The sequence below is a fragment of the Cynocephalus volans genome, chromosome 1, assembly GCF_027409185.1.
Source record: "Cynocephalus volans isolate mCynVol1 chromosome 1, mCynVol1.pri, whole genome shotgun sequence".
Taxonomy (NCBI): Eukaryota; Metazoa; Chordata; class Mammalia; order Dermoptera; family Cynocephalidae; genus Cynocephalus; species Cynocephalus volans.
The window spans coordinates 8,718,634-8,739,100 of NC_084460.1; the positions used below are offsets into that span (position 1 = coordinate 8,718,634).

General features: G+C 42.6%; 1 protein-coding gene across 1 annotated transcript in view; it reads right to left on the reverse strand.

Moving 5' to 3' along the window:
• Nucleotides 1–20,144, reverse strand: part of LOC134362181 (pleckstrin homology domain-containing family G member 1-like) — a 37,168-nt gene extending 17,024 nt beyond the window's left edge. The window contains exons 1-4 of the mRNA XM_063077497.1: nt 20,097–20,144; nt 4,559–4,604; nt 3,696–4,439; nt 3,569–3,664 (exon numbers count right to left, since the gene is read on the reverse strand). Of these exons, the coding sequence (XP_062933567.1) occupies nt 3,569–3,664; nt 3,696–4,439; nt 4,559–4,604; nt 20,097–20,144 (934 nt within the window). The remainder of the gene's footprint in view (nt 1–3,568; nt 3,665–3,695; nt 4,440–4,558; nt 4,605–20,096) is intronic.
• Nucleotides 20,145–20,467: the final 323 nt, after the last annotated feature.

The window sequence follows — 20,467 nt, forward strand, 5'->3', positions numbered from 1 at the left end:
ACAGTCCCTCAAATTTTACCATTATAAATATATTCTTTTGGGTTTCGAAGGCTTTTAAATATGTAAGAGTCCTCTATTCAAAGGCAGGTAACTCTAAAAACAATTTAAGCTGCCACTCATTCTCACCTTACAGGCAGATTGCTTTCCAAACAGGAGGAAGCAGCAGGTCCTACGGGAACAGAACATTGGATGGGATGGGGTGACTCCCATGCTACCTGAGAATAGGCACTACGTCATTCATAGCCATAAATCCTGTCCTCCTACAGGTATTAGCACATGCTTGGTATTTTTAAATGTTTTTGTTTATTTCTTTTTAGAAGGAAGGAAAGAAAAAAGGAGGGAAAAAAAGGAAAGATTAATGAATAAACAAATGAGCAATTATCTTTGAGAGCACTTCTGGTCAGTATGTACCCAAGGACACCTTTAGAACTTGGGTCCCCCCCGCCTTCCAGGGGCAATTTCCAGGCTCGCTGCTGACTTCCCTTGGCTCTGAGAGGACACTGGGCTGTCACTGAGGACTATTCAGGGACTGGAGCAGCCTGCGCTGCTGTGAAGCTGAGCCCTGCCCCAGTTCTAGGTGCTACACTTTTTTTAAGCACTTGATTTAAATGAAGAAAGAAACTGGCTTATATTTTTAGTACCTCCTGCTACTAAAACTCATTTGACAAAAGTGCTAAAGGGACAGTTAAATCTGAGTATGACTTTTTTTTTTTTTTTCCCATAGAGGAGGAGGAGGGCATAATTTATCTAGGTACTTTCCTGGCCTTGGGACATTATTTACCTGCTTTCTTTTTTTTTTCTTCCCATCAAATTTCAAACTTAAGATATTTATTGTCTTTAGCTTTAGTTCCCAAGCCGTAGTTCAACCACAGAAAGGAAAATGTGCGATCTCAGTTTGGAAACTCCACAACCTTCAATTACATTTCAGAATTATCTGATTGAGTAGATCAAAGCCCCCATGATGCATGTACAAGGTCAAGTGCTTTGTAGGAGTAGAACATTAACCCCAATGGAAAACAATATTAGTGCTTTGTCTACATGTACTGGGTACCAGACTCAAAGTGTATGATCTCAGAGTGTCCCAAATCCCCTCTTCCCAAATATTTCAGTTACTGACTTGCCTTAATATCTATCTGAGATCATCTTTATTCAATATAAAAATAAATTTTTTGAGGGTTAAAGCATTAGTCTATAAGAAGGCTCTGCTAAAATGCATATACATTATTTATGAAAGTGTTAACCCAATACTACGTTGACATAAATAATTTCAAGTGATGAGTTGGCTTATGGAAAGGGAGCCTCCAAAGATGGGAGTTCTGAAGGGTTTAGGGCTGGTATGAAAAGGTCTAGTGGCTATAAATTCCAGAATAAACTCATTTGTTCATTCCATATTTGGAAGTTTTCCCCCAGAAAAGCAAACTTATGAAGGTTGGTTATGTTCCCAGAGGACAGTGTGAAAAACATGTTTTAACCATAATGTGTGATCCTAAAGAGTACCCTTGTACCACCCTGCATGGCCTGGCTTCCATGGGAAACTGTTCAGAGAACCAGCTTGGGAGGCCAACACTCCATCCCCCTGTGGCAGCAATATGGGGGACGTGGAGCTGCCCCCCAGGAGAGAGGGGTCTTTGGGGAATCCGGGTTGGTGAGCAGCTGCCTGTGCGGCCCCTGGGAATAGACCGGTTTCATCTGGGAATGTTGCTCCCCATGAGCCAAGGGGCTGGTGACTAATTATTGCAGCCTCCAGTCAGGAGTCTTGAAGTCTCCTCTACAGCACTCAGTGCCATTATAGTAGTAAGAAAACTAATAAAGCCACTGCCCCACATGTTTTATGAACAGCCAGGTACAACCTCTTATTCAAGTTTATAATCCCTGGTACAGTGGCTGGCACATATTAATACTGGATGAAGTAAGAAAGATTCATGCACATTTCAGAGAAAAGAAAGTACCAAGCTTGTTGGGCGTCTCATTGCAGAGAGTCACTAGGAAGAAAACCAGGCAATGCCAGAAGCGGCAGGGGTGAAGGGACAGAGAGCAGCTCCCTGCAGAAGGTGTGAAGGCGCAGATGGGGAGGGAGCCGAGACAGAGCAGCCAGCGGTGGAGGAGTGGTGGTGAGTGGAGGAGAAGGGTGGGAGAGGTAGCGCCCCTTCCCCATCCTGTCCGCCTTGACTCCAGACCTCAGCCTGCAGCAGGCAGGTGAGGAGAGGCTGTAGGTGAGGCAGGTGGTCCTGCCAATCAAGTGATCAGTTCCAAGTAAAGGAAGTCTTGGGTCCAGGCCCAGAGGGCATCAAGAGGAAAGAGTCTAAGAAGAAAACAGGGGAGGGAACGGGGGGTGCAGACACTCATAGGTGCCGTAAGGTCTGGACTCGGCCACAGCGGGGTGGTCGTTCACTTCTAGCATCTCCAGGCAGCTAAGGACTGAGGCGCACTTGATGTGGAGTGGCCGCCCCTCTGAAAGCCCTGCACAGTGAATGGATGTACCACCCCTCCTGGTCCAGACCCACAGGCCTACGACCCTCAATGAGAAAGCTCCCAGGAGGCACCGGAGCAGAAACCATGCAAGATATTTTTTTATATCCTTCGGAAAAAAGTAATAAAATCCAAGTCTTGGTTAATAGCATCTCTGAGGACCACCACCTCACATTTTGCTCCCCTCTCTTCTTCCTGATTCCCATTGATTTTGATTCTCTCCCATGTTCAGACAATGGCTTGCCACCAGTAGTTCCTCTAGTCTCTCCCAAATCTGTATAAAGGTGCAAAACCCATTTGCATTCATTATGGTCTCAGGGCAACTCATTTACTTTCATCTGACAATATCCAAAGAGTTACTCATTTACTTAGATCATTTAAGGATTTCCAGGAGTCCTGCAAACAAGACATTAAGTGTGCCCCTCCCTTCAAGACTTCCAGAAGAGCTGCAGTCCCCACAGTGGGGAGGCGGTGCACTGCAGAGAGTGAGAGAGCCAGGCAGACCGAGCATTTAGGAAGCACCTACCAGGGAGGAGATGTGCCTCTTCTGGCCCAACCTGGTTCAGTTCTCACCTTTGCTCACCTGGATCATTGCCAGTCTAGAGGCAGGAGACGTCCCAGTGAGTTTCACAGCAGGAAGTCTCCATCTCCCCTGGCATTTATCTATACCTTAGGACTAATGGTATTCAGTGGGCCTCCGCTCCCCCAGGCACTGGCCTTTTTTTTTTTTTTTTTTTCTGATTTAGTGAATGTTTATTAAAGTTTTACGTCTGAATATTTTGTGCGTGTCATTCATAACAGGTGACTTTTCATTAGCAATAGCAAATAGGGTTTAAGTATCTGCATGCCAATGGTAAGGTGTTGTACAAAACAAAACTAGTTGATTGATATGTTTTATATTCACTGGGAAACAAAGAGTTAAGTAGAAAAGAGTTTGAGAAGAAAAGTGTGAGAATCCCACGGTAAGGCAGCCTCATGTGCATTCAAACTGGCAGGGAGCTTAGACACCAGACAGGACATTCCTGTTTGCCAGACTGAAAGGGACTTTCATTACCAGTCCTCCGTAAGTGATACATTTTGAGTGCGACATCCTATTTACCAGATTTTCTTCTCAGCCGATATGGAGCAGAACCTTCTTTAGAACCACAGAATGCTTTGGTCTCCCCCTCAGGACTGTAGCAGAAGCCTGGATGGTCTGTAAAGACAACCATGCTCACCAGTGAGGCGTTGAATGGCATCCATTTCAAGTATTGCTTGCTTGGCCTTAGCTGGAATCTTCGCTGCATGATTCTCCAGGATCAGTCTCTTGAGGTGCAGAACCCAGAGGCGTTTGTCTTGCTGGGATTTGGCCTGAACTGTGTGCTGCAGCTTGGGATTCTTATAGTGGAAGACACTAAAGCTGAGCGGCTCCTTTGGGATCATTTCCACGAGCATGAGGTTGCCACACAGGATGTGTGCTTTGTATGTAAACGTGTCGTCTCTCTTCTTCGTGATGAGAAGCAGCTTGTCAAAGAGGAAGAGCGTCCGCTCATTCTTGGCCCGCTGGATGCGGAAGGTTCCTTCGAGCACCAGTTCCCCGTAGCTGGTCAGGTCTGGCCCCTTCCAGTTCGTGAGCAAACTCTGTATCTCCTGTAGGCGGACTGCGTGCTCATGTTTCCGCTTCATGTCGTTGATGTGCCAGGCTACACGCTGCATCGTGTCTATGGCATCGAGCACCACGTCATAGCCTTCTGTGTCCTTGTCAAGGTGGTTTTCTATTTCATGTAAAAGGAGATGATATTTGAGAATCCGCTGAACTGGTTTCAAGAGATAGGACCCCAGAGGCAGTGAGTGTTTCAGAGTTTCCTGACGTTCCCTGAAGAACTTGGCCAGCATCTTGTTCCTCATGCACTCTGTTAGCACAGCCACAGACCTCGGATAGTTAGTGCAATACTGGGTATAAATGTGGAAATCTTCACTAGTTTCTGAGGCTGGGAAGTCCAAAGTCCATCTGGTGGTGGTGGTGACAGTGACCCAGGGGCCTCACATTGCAAGACGGTGGAAGCAGAGAGAGCAGGGAGAGCCTGGCCTTTTAAACTTCGTGTCTCACTGGAGTGGAAGATGCCACCCTCAATTACTGTATCACTAGTAGGGGGCTGTGGGGATGACAGAGGGCCTTGTCAGGACCCTCACAATCACACTCTGGAGATAGTAACTTCCACTCCATGTGGGCCCAATTCTGCCAAGAAATAGTGCTCTGGCCATGTCTGTAGCTTTAGTTCCAGTGCTACAGGAACCCAGCATGAACTAGGGAGAAACTTTATACATCTGGAAGCCTCCAATTGTGACTCCAGAGCCAGCCCTTCCTTAAACAGCACATGGAAAGAGCTTGTCAGTTCTTCCATGAGCTGTTGTCATTTTATGAAGCAATCAGCTCAAAGAGGAGGGCCCAGACCCTTCAAATTCCTACCAGGAGATGGGAGAAATCTCACAGAGCACCAGAAAACTCTTGCAGGAAATGTCAGTGCTGGTGACAAACTCTTGCTTCTGTTTATTCATAATTCACCCACTGTTCATTCAGTAAACACACTTCATTCACACTACAGGACAATTAACACATTGTCTTAGGAGTTAATGTCTCCAGACCATATTGCAGGCTTCTCAAAGTTAGGACTGAGGCCTTACTCAGTTTAGCACTGTGCCTGGCATACTGTGGGAGCACAATAAATAGTTTTTGAATAAATGAATGAAAGAACAAATTTAAAGACATCCACTGAGCATGTGACTTTGTGTTAAAAGTCACTCAAAGCTGAGGAGTCCATTTGCCTTGGACTACTTCAGAAAATATCCACTTCCACCAACACCTTCACACGTTTGTTAAATGACATTTTTGTCTCTATCCTTTTTAAAAATAAATAACTTTCTATGAGAATAAATAACTTTCTATAATGATAAACATAGTATTTGCCTTAAAATAGAAGGAATAGTGGTTTATTTAGAAAATGTGGAACATATAGTTCATTTTAAGGATAAAGACAAAACTTGTTCATAATCCCACTGACTCTGCTAACATTTTGCAGAATTTCCTTCTAGTCTTTTTTCCACATATACCAATTTATAAAATTGGAATCATGTTGTATATGCAGTTTTAGATCTTGATTTTTCCACTTATCATATCACAAGCATTTTATCACATCATTAAATATTCTTTGAAAATGTTACGCTAAATGGCTGCATAATACGACAGTATAGCTCTTCAATTCTTAACTAATGCATATTTTTTGTTCTTAATAGCTCTCTGAATCACTGCACAATCAAAATTGTTCCCAGGTTTCTCTGACTGTCTTCGTGGCTGATGCAGACTAAAACCTTTACAAAATGACAGATACTTCCAGGCAAGTAAAGCTGTTGCAAGAGTGCCTGGATCGCATCTTCAGCTTTTCCCTCCTCAAAGCTATTAATTCATACAATCATACTGACGCCTTTGGAATGTTCATTCTCCTAAAGTTGGAAGCTCCAGGGTACACAAGAAAACAGGCACAGAATGTGATGAGAACCACATGGCGAGTGTCTAGTTGATTCACTAAATACTCAAGATTAACTTGAGCAGGAGGGACCACAACTCAGTCTAATAGAACAGGAAAATTTTAGGGCCGACCGCGTGGCGCACTCAGGAGAGTGCGGTGCTGGGAACGCAGCAGCGCTCCCGCCGTGCAGGTTCGGAGCCTACATAGGGATGGCCGGTGCGCTCACTGGCTGAGCGCAGTGCGGGCAACACCAAGCCAAGGGTTGCAATCCCCTTACCGGTCACAAAAAGGACAAAAAAAAAAAAAAAAAAAAAAAAAGAACAGGAAAATTTTAGTTCTTTACAGCAAAGTGATTTTGTTAAAAATGTGTGTGTGTGTCCATCAGGAGGAGAAGCGACAATGTCAAGTAGACCAATGGTCATACACTCGTACAGTCAGGGGGGAGACGGGGACTGCCCAATGAGGCGATGGCGGAAGGGGAGGTGATGAAGGTTTTTCCAGAATGGGGAACGTTAAACACTTGTGTCTTCCGCTCTCTTCTAATGAACGACTGGATTCCAGAAGTTGCCATATGCTCTTCTACTCCCTGCATCCCATCCTACCTCAATCCAGTCTTCTTTGCCTTGAAGTTGGAGCATTTGATATGGGGGGCTTTACATGGAGAACTCACTCCAGCATGGCCAAGAAAAAGGCTGGAGGGCATGTCTGGCAGGACAGTACTGGTTACCGTCATGACTCAGTGGTCACACTTGTGTCCACTGGTTCATTTTCTGCTGACATCTTAGCTTGAGGGCTGATATTACCTCCTAACAGCATGGGGCACACATCAGACATTCCCTGAATGGTGTTTCTGGAATGCTAACCGGCTAGTTACGTGGAAAATTCTCCCTGGAAGGCAGGGATGAGGCGGGTCTTCAAGTTTGCTATAGCTGAGTCTTCTAGAAACCCATAGTTATATATCACTGATTATATTTAAATACAAAATGACAGATCCATAAATTTATCCCCACCTTATTTGGGTATTTTGGGATGAAAGAGAGAAATGCCCCACCAGCCAAATAAATCTTCCTCAAGTACTTTTTCTGTCATGTCATTTCATGAATCCTGATCTCAAAACCATTCTAGCAACCTATTAGAATGCACCTATTACTAGACTTGAGTTTCCATGTTTGGCCACAATAGTATGTTGCAATGAATTGCAAGGCTGTCATAAAAAAATAAGCTAGTAGGGTTCAAGGTTGTCCATATAAAACATCACTCTCAGATATGCCCCTGAATTCAGAAGAGGGTTAAGGTGCAGCTAATATGGTAGGAGGTGCATAAACCCCACAGCCTGACTTTCTGGGACATTATTTGCAGAGCTATCATTACTGATACAGCACCAACAGTTACCCCAAAGCCTGTTAACTTCAGTGAACACTGTTGTCTTCTACCAACAAAAATATCTGTGTGTTATTGCAGAGACAGCTTGTTATGGCCTGATATATCTGCTTCTTCCACAGGATTGAAGACTTTAGCTGGGCACATGGCTACCCAGAATGAAGATTATATTTTCCAGCATCTCTTGCAGCTAGGTGTGACCATGTGACTAAGTTCCAGAAGATGGGATGTAACCATGAGTACAGCATCCAACTTTCAGATGCGGGCCTAGAACAGTCCATCCCCACACCACCTCAACCATCCAGTTTGACAGGGACTTTCCTGGTTTTAGCACTGAAATCCCATGTCCTAGGAAATCCCCTTGTTATGATCAAAAATGGGATGGTGATCACCTACTTCCCCATTTCTCTCTTTCTTTACCCTATTTCCTGGAATATGGACAAAGTGGTGAGCCATCTTGGACATGCAGATGAAGGCAAAACCCAGGAATGACCGAAGGGGCCCAGTACTTTGCCAGCTTCATGTAGTACAACTGCCATACCAGCTCAGACTTTTATGCTGATGAGAAGAATGTATATTGTGGTTGTTGGATGAACTGTTCTGTAGATATCTGCCAAGTCCAGTTAGCCTAAGGCGTGGTTTAAATCCTGTGTTTCTCTGTTGATTTGTTGCCTCAGTGATATGTCCAGTGTTGAGAGAGGGCTGTTCAGGCCCCCAACTATGATCATATTTGGGTGTATTTCTTTCTTTAGGTCTAATGATGTTTGCTTTATATACCTAGGTGCTCCAGAGTTAGGTGCATATATATTTATGATTCTTATGTCTTCTTGCTGGATAGACCCCTTTATCATTTTATAATGGCCACCTTTGTCTCTTTTATACTTTTTGGTTTAAATTCTGTTTTATTCGAGGTAAGAACAGCTACTCCCAGTCATTTTTCTTTTCCATTTGTGTGGTATATCTTTTTTTTATCCCTTCACTATTACTCTGTGTGTATCTTTACAGGTGAGGTGCGTCTCTTGTAGACAGCATATAGTTTGAACCTAATCAGCTAGTCTGTGTCTTTTGAGAGGGGATTTTAATCCATTTACATTTAGGGTTGTTATTGAAAGGTATTGCCTTACTGATGGCATTTCATAGGCTTTCATTTGGATATTTCAAATATCATTTGTTCCTTCCTTTTCTTGTTTTCAGTGTTTGTTGCTTTTTGACGTCGTAAGATACAGTTTCTTTTTCTTTCTCATTTGCATTTTTGTTCTACTGGGTGGACTTATTCTTTCTTGTGCATTCACCATAGTTATTATCGTTTTTTTGGATTTCTGATGCAGGACTCCCTTGGGGATTTGCTGTAGGGCTGGTTGTGTGTGTGGTGGTGAACTCCCATAGTTTTTGTTTGTCTGGGAAATACACTATTTCTTCCTCATTTCTGAAGGATAGCCTTGCTGGGTATAATATTCTTGGCTGGCAGTTTTTTTCTTTTAGTATTTTGAATGTATCACGTCGTTCTCTTCTGGCCTGTAGAGTTTCAGTTGAGAAATCTGCCGTTAGCATCATGGGGACTCCCTTACAGCTGAGTTGATGCTTTTCTTTTGCTGTTTTTAGGCTTATTGCTTTGTCTTTGAGTTTTGCCAGTTTGATTATGATGTGTCTCAGAGAGGACCTTTTTTGGATTGAATCTGTTTGAGGATCTTTGAGCCTCCTGAATCTGAAGGTCTGTGTCTATCTCTATACCTGGGAGTTTTCCACTATTATTTTGTTGAATATGCACTCAATGCCTTTTCTTTTCTTCTCCCCATTGGGAATACCCATAATTTGGATGTTAGGTTGTCTGTTGTCTCTTAGATTTTCTCCATTTTTAAAAATTTTTTTGTCTGCCTGAGTTATTAAGAAAAGACTGTCTTCAAGATTAGAAATTCTTTCCTCTGCTTACTCTAACCTACTGCTTAAGCTCTCAGTTGTGTCTTTTATTTCATTGAATGAATGCTTCAGTTCTAGGAGTTCTGCTACATTCTTTTTTAAAGTGTTAATCTCTTTGTAAATTTCATCCTTTATACCCTGGGTAGTTTTGCTCAGTTCATTTTGTCTACTTGTGTCTTCTTGTATCTCATTGAGTTTCCTTAAGATTGTTACTTGGATTTCCTTTTCAATCATTTCAGTGGTTTTCTGCTCTGTGGGGTCTGGTGATTGACAGTTAAGATTTTCCTCAACTATTAAAAGCACATCCCTGAGTTGAGCTGTAATACTACAGCCATCCACTTTTGGGTCATTTCACTGCATCTTGTAGAACTATCTCTAAATCAGACCTGAACTTTTTCTTCTTCAATCACTGGTCACAAGGAATCCTCATGAGACTTGGTAGTAATTGAGAGAAGGAAAGCAGTGCTGCAGCAGTAGATGCTATGGGCGCTAAGCTATTTGCATAAACAATGTACATGCCCATAGGACCTGTTTGATCTTGGTCTTCTATACAGTATTTCCACTTGATGGAGTTCTATTGTGCTTTGCTTGCCCAACTATGGCTTTATGAGTCAGGTACTCATTTTGTAATGGGAAGCTCAGGTTGTGTGATAACTTGGCTGTCCACAGTCAAGTCATCTGGGTATTTCCCTTTCCCCAGTGCACAGACATCCTGATAAATAAATATCTTTAATCCACTTTGAGGAAGTCTAGGAGGAACAATTTCTATAAAAACTTTTGACAGCGTAGCAGGGCCCTTTTTCAAACGGACCCAATGTAACCTTCATTCACTTATCTCTTCCTCCATAAAAACTAAACCCCACTTTATGGTATGCCTTTGGAAATGCTATTTCCGATTTAAGATGACTGACTCTCACCCTCCACCAAGATTTTATTTTCAAAGTAGTTGGGCTAAAGTTCTTACCTTCCTAGGAGAAGAAGAGGGAACCTATAAGGGAAGGGAAAGTCGGGTGGAGTGGCAGGCAACTCTTTATTAGGAAGGGGAGAAAGTATGTCCCTATCTCTACAGTTGTCTCCTTGTAAAAACTCCCCAGATCAGACCACTGCACTCTAAGCATCAACTTATTTTCTGTCATTTTCATTGTTGTTCTTTTTTGTCCAGTTTGATTTTATCTTTTAATTTTTAACGTTGTATGTGTTATTTTGATAGGGTTTGAGAGGCAGCAAATCTAAGTGTTGCAGCCATTAGCTCTTTCTTCTGTCATTAAGCATATTGACACCACCACTTTGACCTCTTTCACCATTTATTTCTTCATAAATTTGTGTGGAGGATTCTATTTTCCAAAAATGGCCACAACATTATCTCCTGTCCCCATCGTCTTCTTCAAAGAACATAGAGAAGTGATGCTGTGTGATTTCTGAGACTGATCCATGCCATGCTATGCACCTCTGCCTCGTTCACTGAAATACTTGCGCTTAATGGTGAGCTATCATGTAAGAAGTCTAAGTATTCTGAGGGTGCCAGGCTGTGAGAAAACCCACACCACACGGAAAGGCCATGTTTGGGCACTTTTTTGATAATTCCTGTCTATGACCATTTGAGTGTCCCTAGATGAGGCTCAGACATTGTGGGAACGAGAAAATGTAATCTTGCTATGTCCTGTCTGAGTTTCTGCCTCATAGCATTTGTAAGCACAATAATATCATTATTTTTACCACTAAGTATTGGAAGAAGTTGTTATGCAAAAATAATAACTGGAACAGATTTGGGAACCAGAAGTGAGATACTGCCATAATTTTTGGACCAAGGACTGAGCAGAAACTGGAAGGGCATTGAATAGAGGAAGCTTGACAGGATTCAAGGAGGTTGTCATGAAGGATTTAAGGAAGTTGACAAAAATGTTCTTGGAATCTTGGGGAAAGAAGATTGGAGACCTTTGTTATATATAGTAAAGGGAATGTAGACAAATTGCAGCTGCCATAATATGGAAAATTGAAAATGTGCTTCATAAACTGAGGAATCAGGCTAAAGAAATTTCTAAGTAACATGTTGAACGTACCAACTGTTTTTTTTCTTAGAAGATATGGATAGAGAAAAATGAAGCTTAAAAGTTATTTGTTTTTTAGTTTATAAGAGAAACTTAGAGAAACATGTAGGAGCCAGACTGGCCGGATTCAAAAATAAGTTTTTCTCATTTCTAGCCTCTCCAGATGGCAAAATATTCCCATTTTACAAGGGCCCCAAGGCAAAGTTCAAATCCTAGGTACAGGTGAAATCTGAATGAGACTGTAAAACCCTTCGTTAACACCTTAGAAATATCTTAGGTGGTTTCTTACAGACCCTATTAAATAGACAAAAACCTTCTAATAAAGTAAGGGCATGCTTGTAGCTCTTAAGGGTGTTGTTTTCCAGCAGCATCACTGGGATCCTATGTTAAAGAACTTATTTCAAAGAGACTTGTGTGTGTGTGTGAATTTTAGCTAACTGAGTAGACTGAAAATTGATCCACAGGAAGTCCACAAAGTTTTTAAAGAAATTATGTCAATTTCTGGTAGGAAAAAGATAGTAAAAAAGAAGAGAGGCTTTTAGATCCCCACAGTACTATGACCGTGAAGTAGGCTGAGAATATTACTCAGATGCTAATATGTGAAGGAAGGGTGACTTGTAGGATGAAACCAAAAGCTTAGAGAGTGGAACCAAGAGCCACGGAGAAAAAGAAAATATCCTCTGCCTTCGGCAACAAAGCCTACAGTAGAATAAAAGCAAGCACCTTTACAGGCAGAAGTTATAGGGTAAGCCAGAAGGTGGAGCACTCACATAAATGAACTCTCCTCTAGCAGCTCACAGTACCCCAATATGCATATCATGAACCTGCACCAGCTTGCATGAGACACATCCCTATGCACTACTGATATAAGTGCTATATGGAATGCTATATGGAAAGAAAACTGGCTTAGTGGCTTCCTTCCCAATCAAATGGAATTTCATTTTTTCCTTTAAACTGTAAGAGTGAAAATGTATTTATGAAATGCATTTTTTGCATTGCACCTTTATTGAAGGTGATAAGTTGCAAAGTCTTCACTTCAACGTTGATTTAATAGCTTCTACTTAATGAAGACTTCGAAAGGTTCTCATCAACAGCTTACTCAACCCCAATTACCCTCACTCACTTGAACCAAAGAAACGCACATCCCTTCCCTCAAGAGAGAAAATTCCAGAATATTAGATTTATCAGGACTTAATATTCAGTGTATTGGCAACAAGTACAGGGGACTTTGCACCCTCAAGAACATTTAATTTACGTTCCTCTAAAATCCATGATTTCTGGCTGGACTTCCGGTCAAGATGCCGGAATAGATGGTCCCTAGCATCACTCTCACCCACAAATCTACTGATTTAAGCTATAAAAACATAACATCAAGTGCATACAGAACGGGGAGACGTCCAGCGGGTGAGGCAGAAGCTCCACGGAGACCACATGCCCTGCAGGGCCGCCATTGCACGATCCAGCAGATAGGCTTCACCGCCGCCACCCGGCCCCACTTCCAGCCCATCCCAGTGCCCACAGAGTGGGGAGATGTCCGGCAGGGGAGGCAGAGGCTCCACAGAAACCACACACCCTGTGGGGCCGCAACTGCGTGACCCAGCAGGTAGACATCACCGCAGGCACCCGGCTCCATTCCCAGCCCAGCCTAGTGCGCCCAGAGCAGGGAGATGTCCGGCAGGGGAGGTGGGAACTCCAAGGGGACCACACCGCTGCCACAGCAATCCAGCAGCCCGGCCCAATGCATACAGAGCACAGAGACGTCCAGCAGGGAAGACAGAAGCTCGGTAGAGTCCACACACCCTGTGGGGGGGCTGCCGCTGCATGATCCAGCAGCAGGTACGCTTCACCGCCGCCACCTGGGTCCATCCCAAGCCCAGACTAGTGCCCACGGAGCAGGGAGAAGTCCAGCATGGGAGGTGGAAGCTCTGCAGAGACCACAAACCCTGCAGTACTGCCCGGGATCCAGCAGCCCAGTGGGGTCCAAGCTGACCAGAAAGGTGGCTCCCTGGAGAGGCCCAAGACCCGAGGCAACCACACACGCAAGGCACTAGTGGCCAACTGAGCAGTCACTGAGGTAACCATACCAAATTGGCAACAACAGCAACATCTTAGTCAGTCAATAGAGTCAAACCTATGGACAGTGAAACCCCATGCCACAATGAATAAACATCAAAGAAAAGATACCAGAAATATGAAAATTCAAGAAAGTACACCACCAAAGGATAATAACTCTCAAGCTCTAGATCCTATAGAACAAGAAGCCCTTGAAATGACAGACAAGGAATTTCAAGTGATAATTCTAAGGAAACTGAATGAGATACAAGAAAACTCAGCTAGACATCATGATGAAACGAGGAAAAGTATACAGGACCTGAAAGAAGAAATGTACAAGAAAATCAATGCCCTGAAAAAGAATGTAGCAGAACTTGCCAAACTGAAGAGGTTATTCAGCAAAATAAAAAACACAATGGAGAGTTTAACCAACAGGCTTGTGGAAGTTGAAGAGTGAACCACTGACCTTGAAGATGGGCTGTTTGAAATAACACAAGCAGACAAAAAAAAAAAAAAAAAAGGAAAAAGAATCAAAGGCATTGAAGAAAATCTGAGAGAGATATCAGACAACCTTAAGTGCTCAAATATACGAGTCATGGGTATTCCAGAAGGGGAGGAAAAAGGAGATTGCGTTGAAAACATAGTCAACAAAATGGTGGCAGAAAACTTCCCAGGTATAGGAAAAATCACGGATCTTCAGATCCAGGAAGCTCAACGATCTCCAAATGTATTCAACCCAAAAAGGTCTTCTTCAAGACATGTTATAGTCAAATTGGCAAAACTCAAAGACAAAGAGAGAATCTTAAAAGCTGCAAGGGAGAAGCATCAAATCTCCTAAAAGGGAGCCCCAATCAGGCTAACATCAGACTTCTCATCACAAACCCAAAGACCCAGAAAGGAATGGGATGAAATATTCAAAATACTAAAAGACAGAGATTGTCAGCCAAGAATACTCTACCCTGCAAGGCTATCCTTCCAAAATGAAGGGCAAATAGTATATTTCTCAGACAAACAAAAACTGCAGCAGTTCACCACCACACGACCACCCTCATAAGAAATTCTCAAGGGAGTACTGGGTTTGGTTCCTGAAAAATAACTACAACTGCCATAAAAACCCAAGAAAAATCAAAACCCACTAGTATAATAAAAATGACATTCATGAAAAGAAAACAAACAAACAAAAAGGCTATCTACAACCCAAGGAACCAACAAACACAGAAAACAAACAGTAAACAGAAAGAAAGGAACAAAAGACACCTAAGACAACCAAACAATAATCAATAAAAAGCTGGGAATAAATCAACACTTTTCAATAACAACTCTTAATGTAAAAGGCTTAAATTCCCCCAAAAAAGACACAGACTGGCTAACTGGATTAAAAAGGAGGACCCAACTATATGCTGCCTTCAAGAGACCCACCTCACCCATAAAGACTCACATAGACTAAGAGTGAAAGGATAAAAAAAGATTTACCATGCAAACAGAAAAGAAAAACGAGCTGGAGTAGCTATTCTTATTTCTGATAAAGTAGACTTTAAACTAAAAACCATAAAAAGGGACAATGAGGGACACTACATAATGATGAAAGGATTGATCCATCAAGAAGACATAACAGTCATAAATATATATGCACCCAATGTTGGAGTGGCCAGATTTATAAAACAAACTCGATTAGACCTAAAGAAGGAAATAGACACTAATACCATAACAGCAGGGGACGTGAACACCCCACTGTCAATATTGGACAGATCATCTAGGCAAGGAATCAGCAGAGAAACACAAGATCTAAACAATACTCTAGACCAATTGGACTTGGCAGATATCTACAGAACATTCCATCCAACAACCTCAGAATATTCATTCTTCTCATCAGCACATGGATCATTATCCAGGATAGATCACATGGAGGATCTATCCTGGAGAGATCCTCCAGGATAGGTCACAAATCAAGTCTCAACAAATTCAAAAAAATTGGAATTATCCCATGTATTTTCTCAGACCACAATGGATTAAAATTAGAAATCAATAACAAATGAAATTCTGGAAACTATACAAACACATGGAAATTAAATAGCATTCTACTTAATGACATATGGGTCCAAGAAGAAATCAAGCAGGAAATCAAAAAATTTATTAAAACTAATGAAAATAATGATACATCATACCAAAACCTGTGGGATACTCCAAAAGCAGTATTAAGGGGGAAATTTATTGCATTAAATGCTCACCTCAGAAGAATGGAAAGATGGCAAGTGAACAACCTAACACTTCATCTTAAAGATCTAGAAAAACAAGTACAATCCAAACCTAAAGTTAGCAGACGGAAAGAAATCATTAAGATCAGAGCAGAACTGAATGAAATTGAAACGCAAAAAACAATACAAAAGATCAATGAATCAAAAAGTTGGTTTTTTGAAAAGATAAATAAAATTGACAAACCATTAGCATGGCTAACAAAAAAAAGAAGAGAGAAGACTCAAATAACAAAAATTAGAAATGAAAAAGGCGATATTACAACTGATTCATCTGAAATACAAGGAATCATTCGAGACTACCATAAACAACTATACGCTAACAAATTTGAAAATCTGGAGGAAATGGATAAATTTCTGGACACACACAAGCTCCCAAAACTGAACCATGAAGACGTAGAATAACAATAAAGGAGATTGAAGCTGTTATCAGAAGGCTCCCAACAAAGAAAAGCCCAGGACCAGATGGATTCACAGCAGAATTTTACCAAACATTCAAAGAGGAATTGACACCGATTCTTTACAAACTATTCCAAAAGATTGAAACAGACACAAGTCTCCCGTACTCTTTCAATGAAGCAAACATCATCCTGATACCAAAACCAGGTAAAGATATAACCAAAAAAGAAAACTACAGGCCGATATCCTTGATGAATATAGATGCAAAAATCCTCACTAAAATACTAGCAAACAGAATACAGCAACACATTCAGAAAATTATTCACCACGATCAAGTGGGATTCATCCCAGGGATGCAAGGTTGGTTCAACATATGCAAATCAATAAATGTGATACACCATATTAATAAAATCAAACACAAGGACCATATGATCATCTCTATAGATGCTGAAAAAGCATTTGATAAAATTCAAAACTCATTCATGACAAAGACCCTCTATAAGTTAGGTATAGATGGAAAGTATCTCAACATTATTAAAGCCATATATGGCAAATGCACTGTCTATATCATCCTGAATGGGGAAAAGCTGAAAGCTTTTCCTTTAAGAACAGGAACTAGGCAAGGATGCCCACTCTCACCACCCCTATTCAACATAGTATTGGAAGTACTAGCCAGAGCAATCAGAGAAGAGAAGGAAATAAAGGGCATCCAGATTGGAAAAGATGAAGTCAAACTGTCCCTGTTTGCAGATGACATGATCCTATATATTGAACAGCCTAAAGCCTCTACAAAAAAACTCTTGGAATTGATAAATAATTTCAGCACAGTAGTAGGATACAAAGTCAACACACAAAAAGCAGTAGCATTTCTATTCTCCAATAGTGAACATGCAGTTAGAAAAATCAAGAAAGCCTGCCCATTTACAATAGCCACCAAAAAAATAAAATACTTAGGAATTGAGTTAACCAAGGATGTGAAAAATCTCTATAATGAGAACTACAAACCACTGCTGAGAGAAATTACAGAGGATACAAGAAGATGGAAAGATATCCCATGCTCTTGGATTGGAAGAATCAACATAGTGAAAATGTCCATACTACCCAAAGTGATATATAAATTCAATGCAATCCCCATCAAAATTCTAATGACATTTTTCTCAGAAATGGAAAGAACTATCCAGACATTTATATGGAACAACAAAAGACTACCCATGGCCAAAGCAATGCTGTGCCAAAATAAAATAAAATAAAATAAAGCTGGGGGCATAACACTACCTGACTTTAAACTATACTACAAAGCTATAATAACCAAAACAGTATGGTACTGGCATAAAAACAGACACACTGATCAATGGAATAGAATAGAGAATCCAGAAATCAACCTACACACCTACATCTATCTGATCTTTGACAAAGGCATCAATCATCTACACTGGGGCAGAGACTGCCTCTTCAGCAAATGGTGCTGGGATAACTGGATATCAATATGCAGGAGAATGAAACTAGACCCACACCTTTCACCATACACTAAAGTCAACTCAAAATTGATTAAAGAATTAAATATACACCTTGAAACAATAAAACTTCTTAAAGAAAACATAGGAGAAACACTTCAGGAAGTAGGACTAGACACAGACTTCATGATTACAACCCCCAAAGCACGGGCAACCAAAGGAAAAATAAACAAATGGGATTATATCAAACTAAAAAGCTTCTGCACAGCAAAAGAAACAATTAACAGTTAAAAGACAACCAACAGAGTGGGAGAAAATATTTGCAAAATATACATCTGACAAAGAACTCTAATGACTTTACAAGAAAAAAACAAGCAACCCAATTAAAAAATGGGCAAAAGAGCTAAATAGGCATTTCTCAAAAGAAGATATATGAATGGCCAACAGACATATGAAAAAATGCTCAACATCACTCAGCATTTGTGAAATGCAAATCAAAACCACACTGAGATACCATCTCACCCCAGTTAGGATGGCTAATATCCAAAAGACTGTGAATGATAAATGCTGGCGAGGTTGCGGACAAAAAGGAACTCTCATACATTGTTGGTGGGACTGCAAAATGGTGCAGCCTCTATGGAAAATGGTATGGAGGTTCCTCAAACAGATCCAGCTATCCCACTGCTGGGAATATACCCAGAGGAATGGAAGTCATCAAGTCGAAGGTATACCTGTTCTCCAATGTTCATTGCAGTACTCTTTACATAGCCAAGGGTTGGATCCAGCCCAAATGTCCATCATCGGATGAGTGGATACAGAAAATGTGGTATATCTACACAATGGAGTACTACTCAACTATAAAAAAGAATGAAATACTGCCATTTGCAACAACATGGATAGACCCTGAGAGAATTATATTAAGTGAAACAAGTCAGGCACAGAAAGAGAAATACAACATGCTGTCACTTATTGGTGGGAGCTAAAAATAAATAAATAAATTCACACACACACAAAGATGGGGGGGCGGGGGAAGAAGACATAACAATTACAATTCCTTGAAGTTGATACGACAAGCGAACAGAAAGGACATTGTTGGGTGGGAGGTGGGAGAGGGAGGAGGGAGGGAGGTTTTGGTAATGGGCCACAATAATCAACCACATTGTATATCGACAAAATAAAATAAAATAAAATAAAATAAAAGAACTGATAGCTTACCTCACCTAGCACATCCAGGAAGAGGCATCCAGTTGGCAATTGGCATGGTGGGTGAGGTAGAGCCTAGAGCCCTGTATCTGGGAAGACCTGAGCCATGTTGGGAAGGTGATCCTCCAGGTAAGTTGTATCTGGAGGACCTGAGCCATGTTGGGGAAGCCAGAAGAGTGGGAGCCACAGGGGTGGACTGTTGGTGCTGCTTCCCAAGCCTCGCACAGACTCGGTGCACTGTTAACTTGGCGAAACGGAGGAGGGAGGAAAGAATGGATCCCCGGCTCTTTCCTTTTTTGAGCCCGTATTCTCAATGAAGTGCCTGATTCTTCCTGGCCCACCTCCTCTGCGTTCCTATGGCCACTGTGTGGCCCTCGCACTGTGTCCCATCTGGACCCTCACAACAGCCTCCTGAGTGCTCTTGTGAGCCCCTCTAATCCTTTACTTGTGCAGCTGCCAGAGCTCTGGAATTCTGCCCCGGGTGTTCAGACACTTCAATGGTGACCGATCCTCCTGCAGCGGCAAGTTCAAACTCCTTAACTTTGCACCCAGGGTCTTCATGATGCTCATGCTCTGACCGTAGTCCTCTCTGTTCAAATGCTTCTTGTGCTGTCTTGCTCTCTGCGCATTTGCTGCTTCTGTGCTTAGCAAACCTTCCCCAGCATCCTCACCTGGAAAGCTCCTGCTCATCACTCAGCTGGAACAACGTCCAAGCCCAGGCTTCCTGATCACAGGTGCTCCTGGCACCTCACACCTCCAGAGCTTTTATGACCACTGTGTGGCCCCTGTCTGCCTACCCCTTTCCCCACCTCCACCAGACTAGGAGTTCCACGAGGCTAGGGCCAGTGTCGCCAAGGCCTTAGCCAGGCATGGATGGCAGGGTTCAGGGGTTGACCAGAGAGAGCATAATGAAGGCTCTGTTCACAGAGCAGGGCCAGGGAGCCAGCAAGGGACAGCACAGCACCAAGCACCAGGAACACTGGGGAGCTGTCATCACCCCCCACTGGGCTGAGGGGGCCAGGAGGGAGCAGAATTCCTGGAACCCATTGAGGGTGGAGCTTGGGATAGGGGCTGCCTCCTATTGGCCAAACCCAGCTGGAAGGGAGGATGAGGGAGTTTTGGCATGGAGTCCACCTAAAAGGACCCAGAGCAGAGCAGAGGGGAGCATGGGATGAGTGGGAAGGCGGAAAGCACAGAACTAGCTGCTGCCATCTGCACAGCTGGGGCACCTGCCACCTGGCAGGCAGCAGGTGTGATCACCAGACCAAGACACAGACCAAGGTGTCATCTTGACTGTGTCCTGGTAGAGACCACACACTCCCGCATGTGGGGCATCAGTGTTGAGCTCCGAGGTTCCAGGAAGGAGGAAGAGGGAGGCAGTCTGGACCAGTGTCCACAGCTCCTCCCCCTACCCACCTCCTCCTGCTCCATGGGCTGCAGCAGCCGGGATGGAGGGAAAGCCATCTACGAGGCTGCACTTGCCGAAGAGCCTAGATCAGTTTCCAGATGAAATGTCACTAGGAAAACTCGGAGCTGGACAGGCTCGGGTTCAAGTCTCAGCACTATCACACACCAACTCTGTGAATTTTAGCTTTGTTTTTCTCAACAGCATTTAGTTAAAAGGGTTGTGGGGGGATCACATCAAAGAATGTGCTTGGGGCAGGAAAGTTGTGTATGGGCCATCAGTCTCTGTCATACAGCAGCTGTGACACTGCATTTCTGGACAGGGTCATCCACAAAATGGCTGGTGAGACCTAGGCCCTGACCAGGGTGGGGAGGCTGGACCA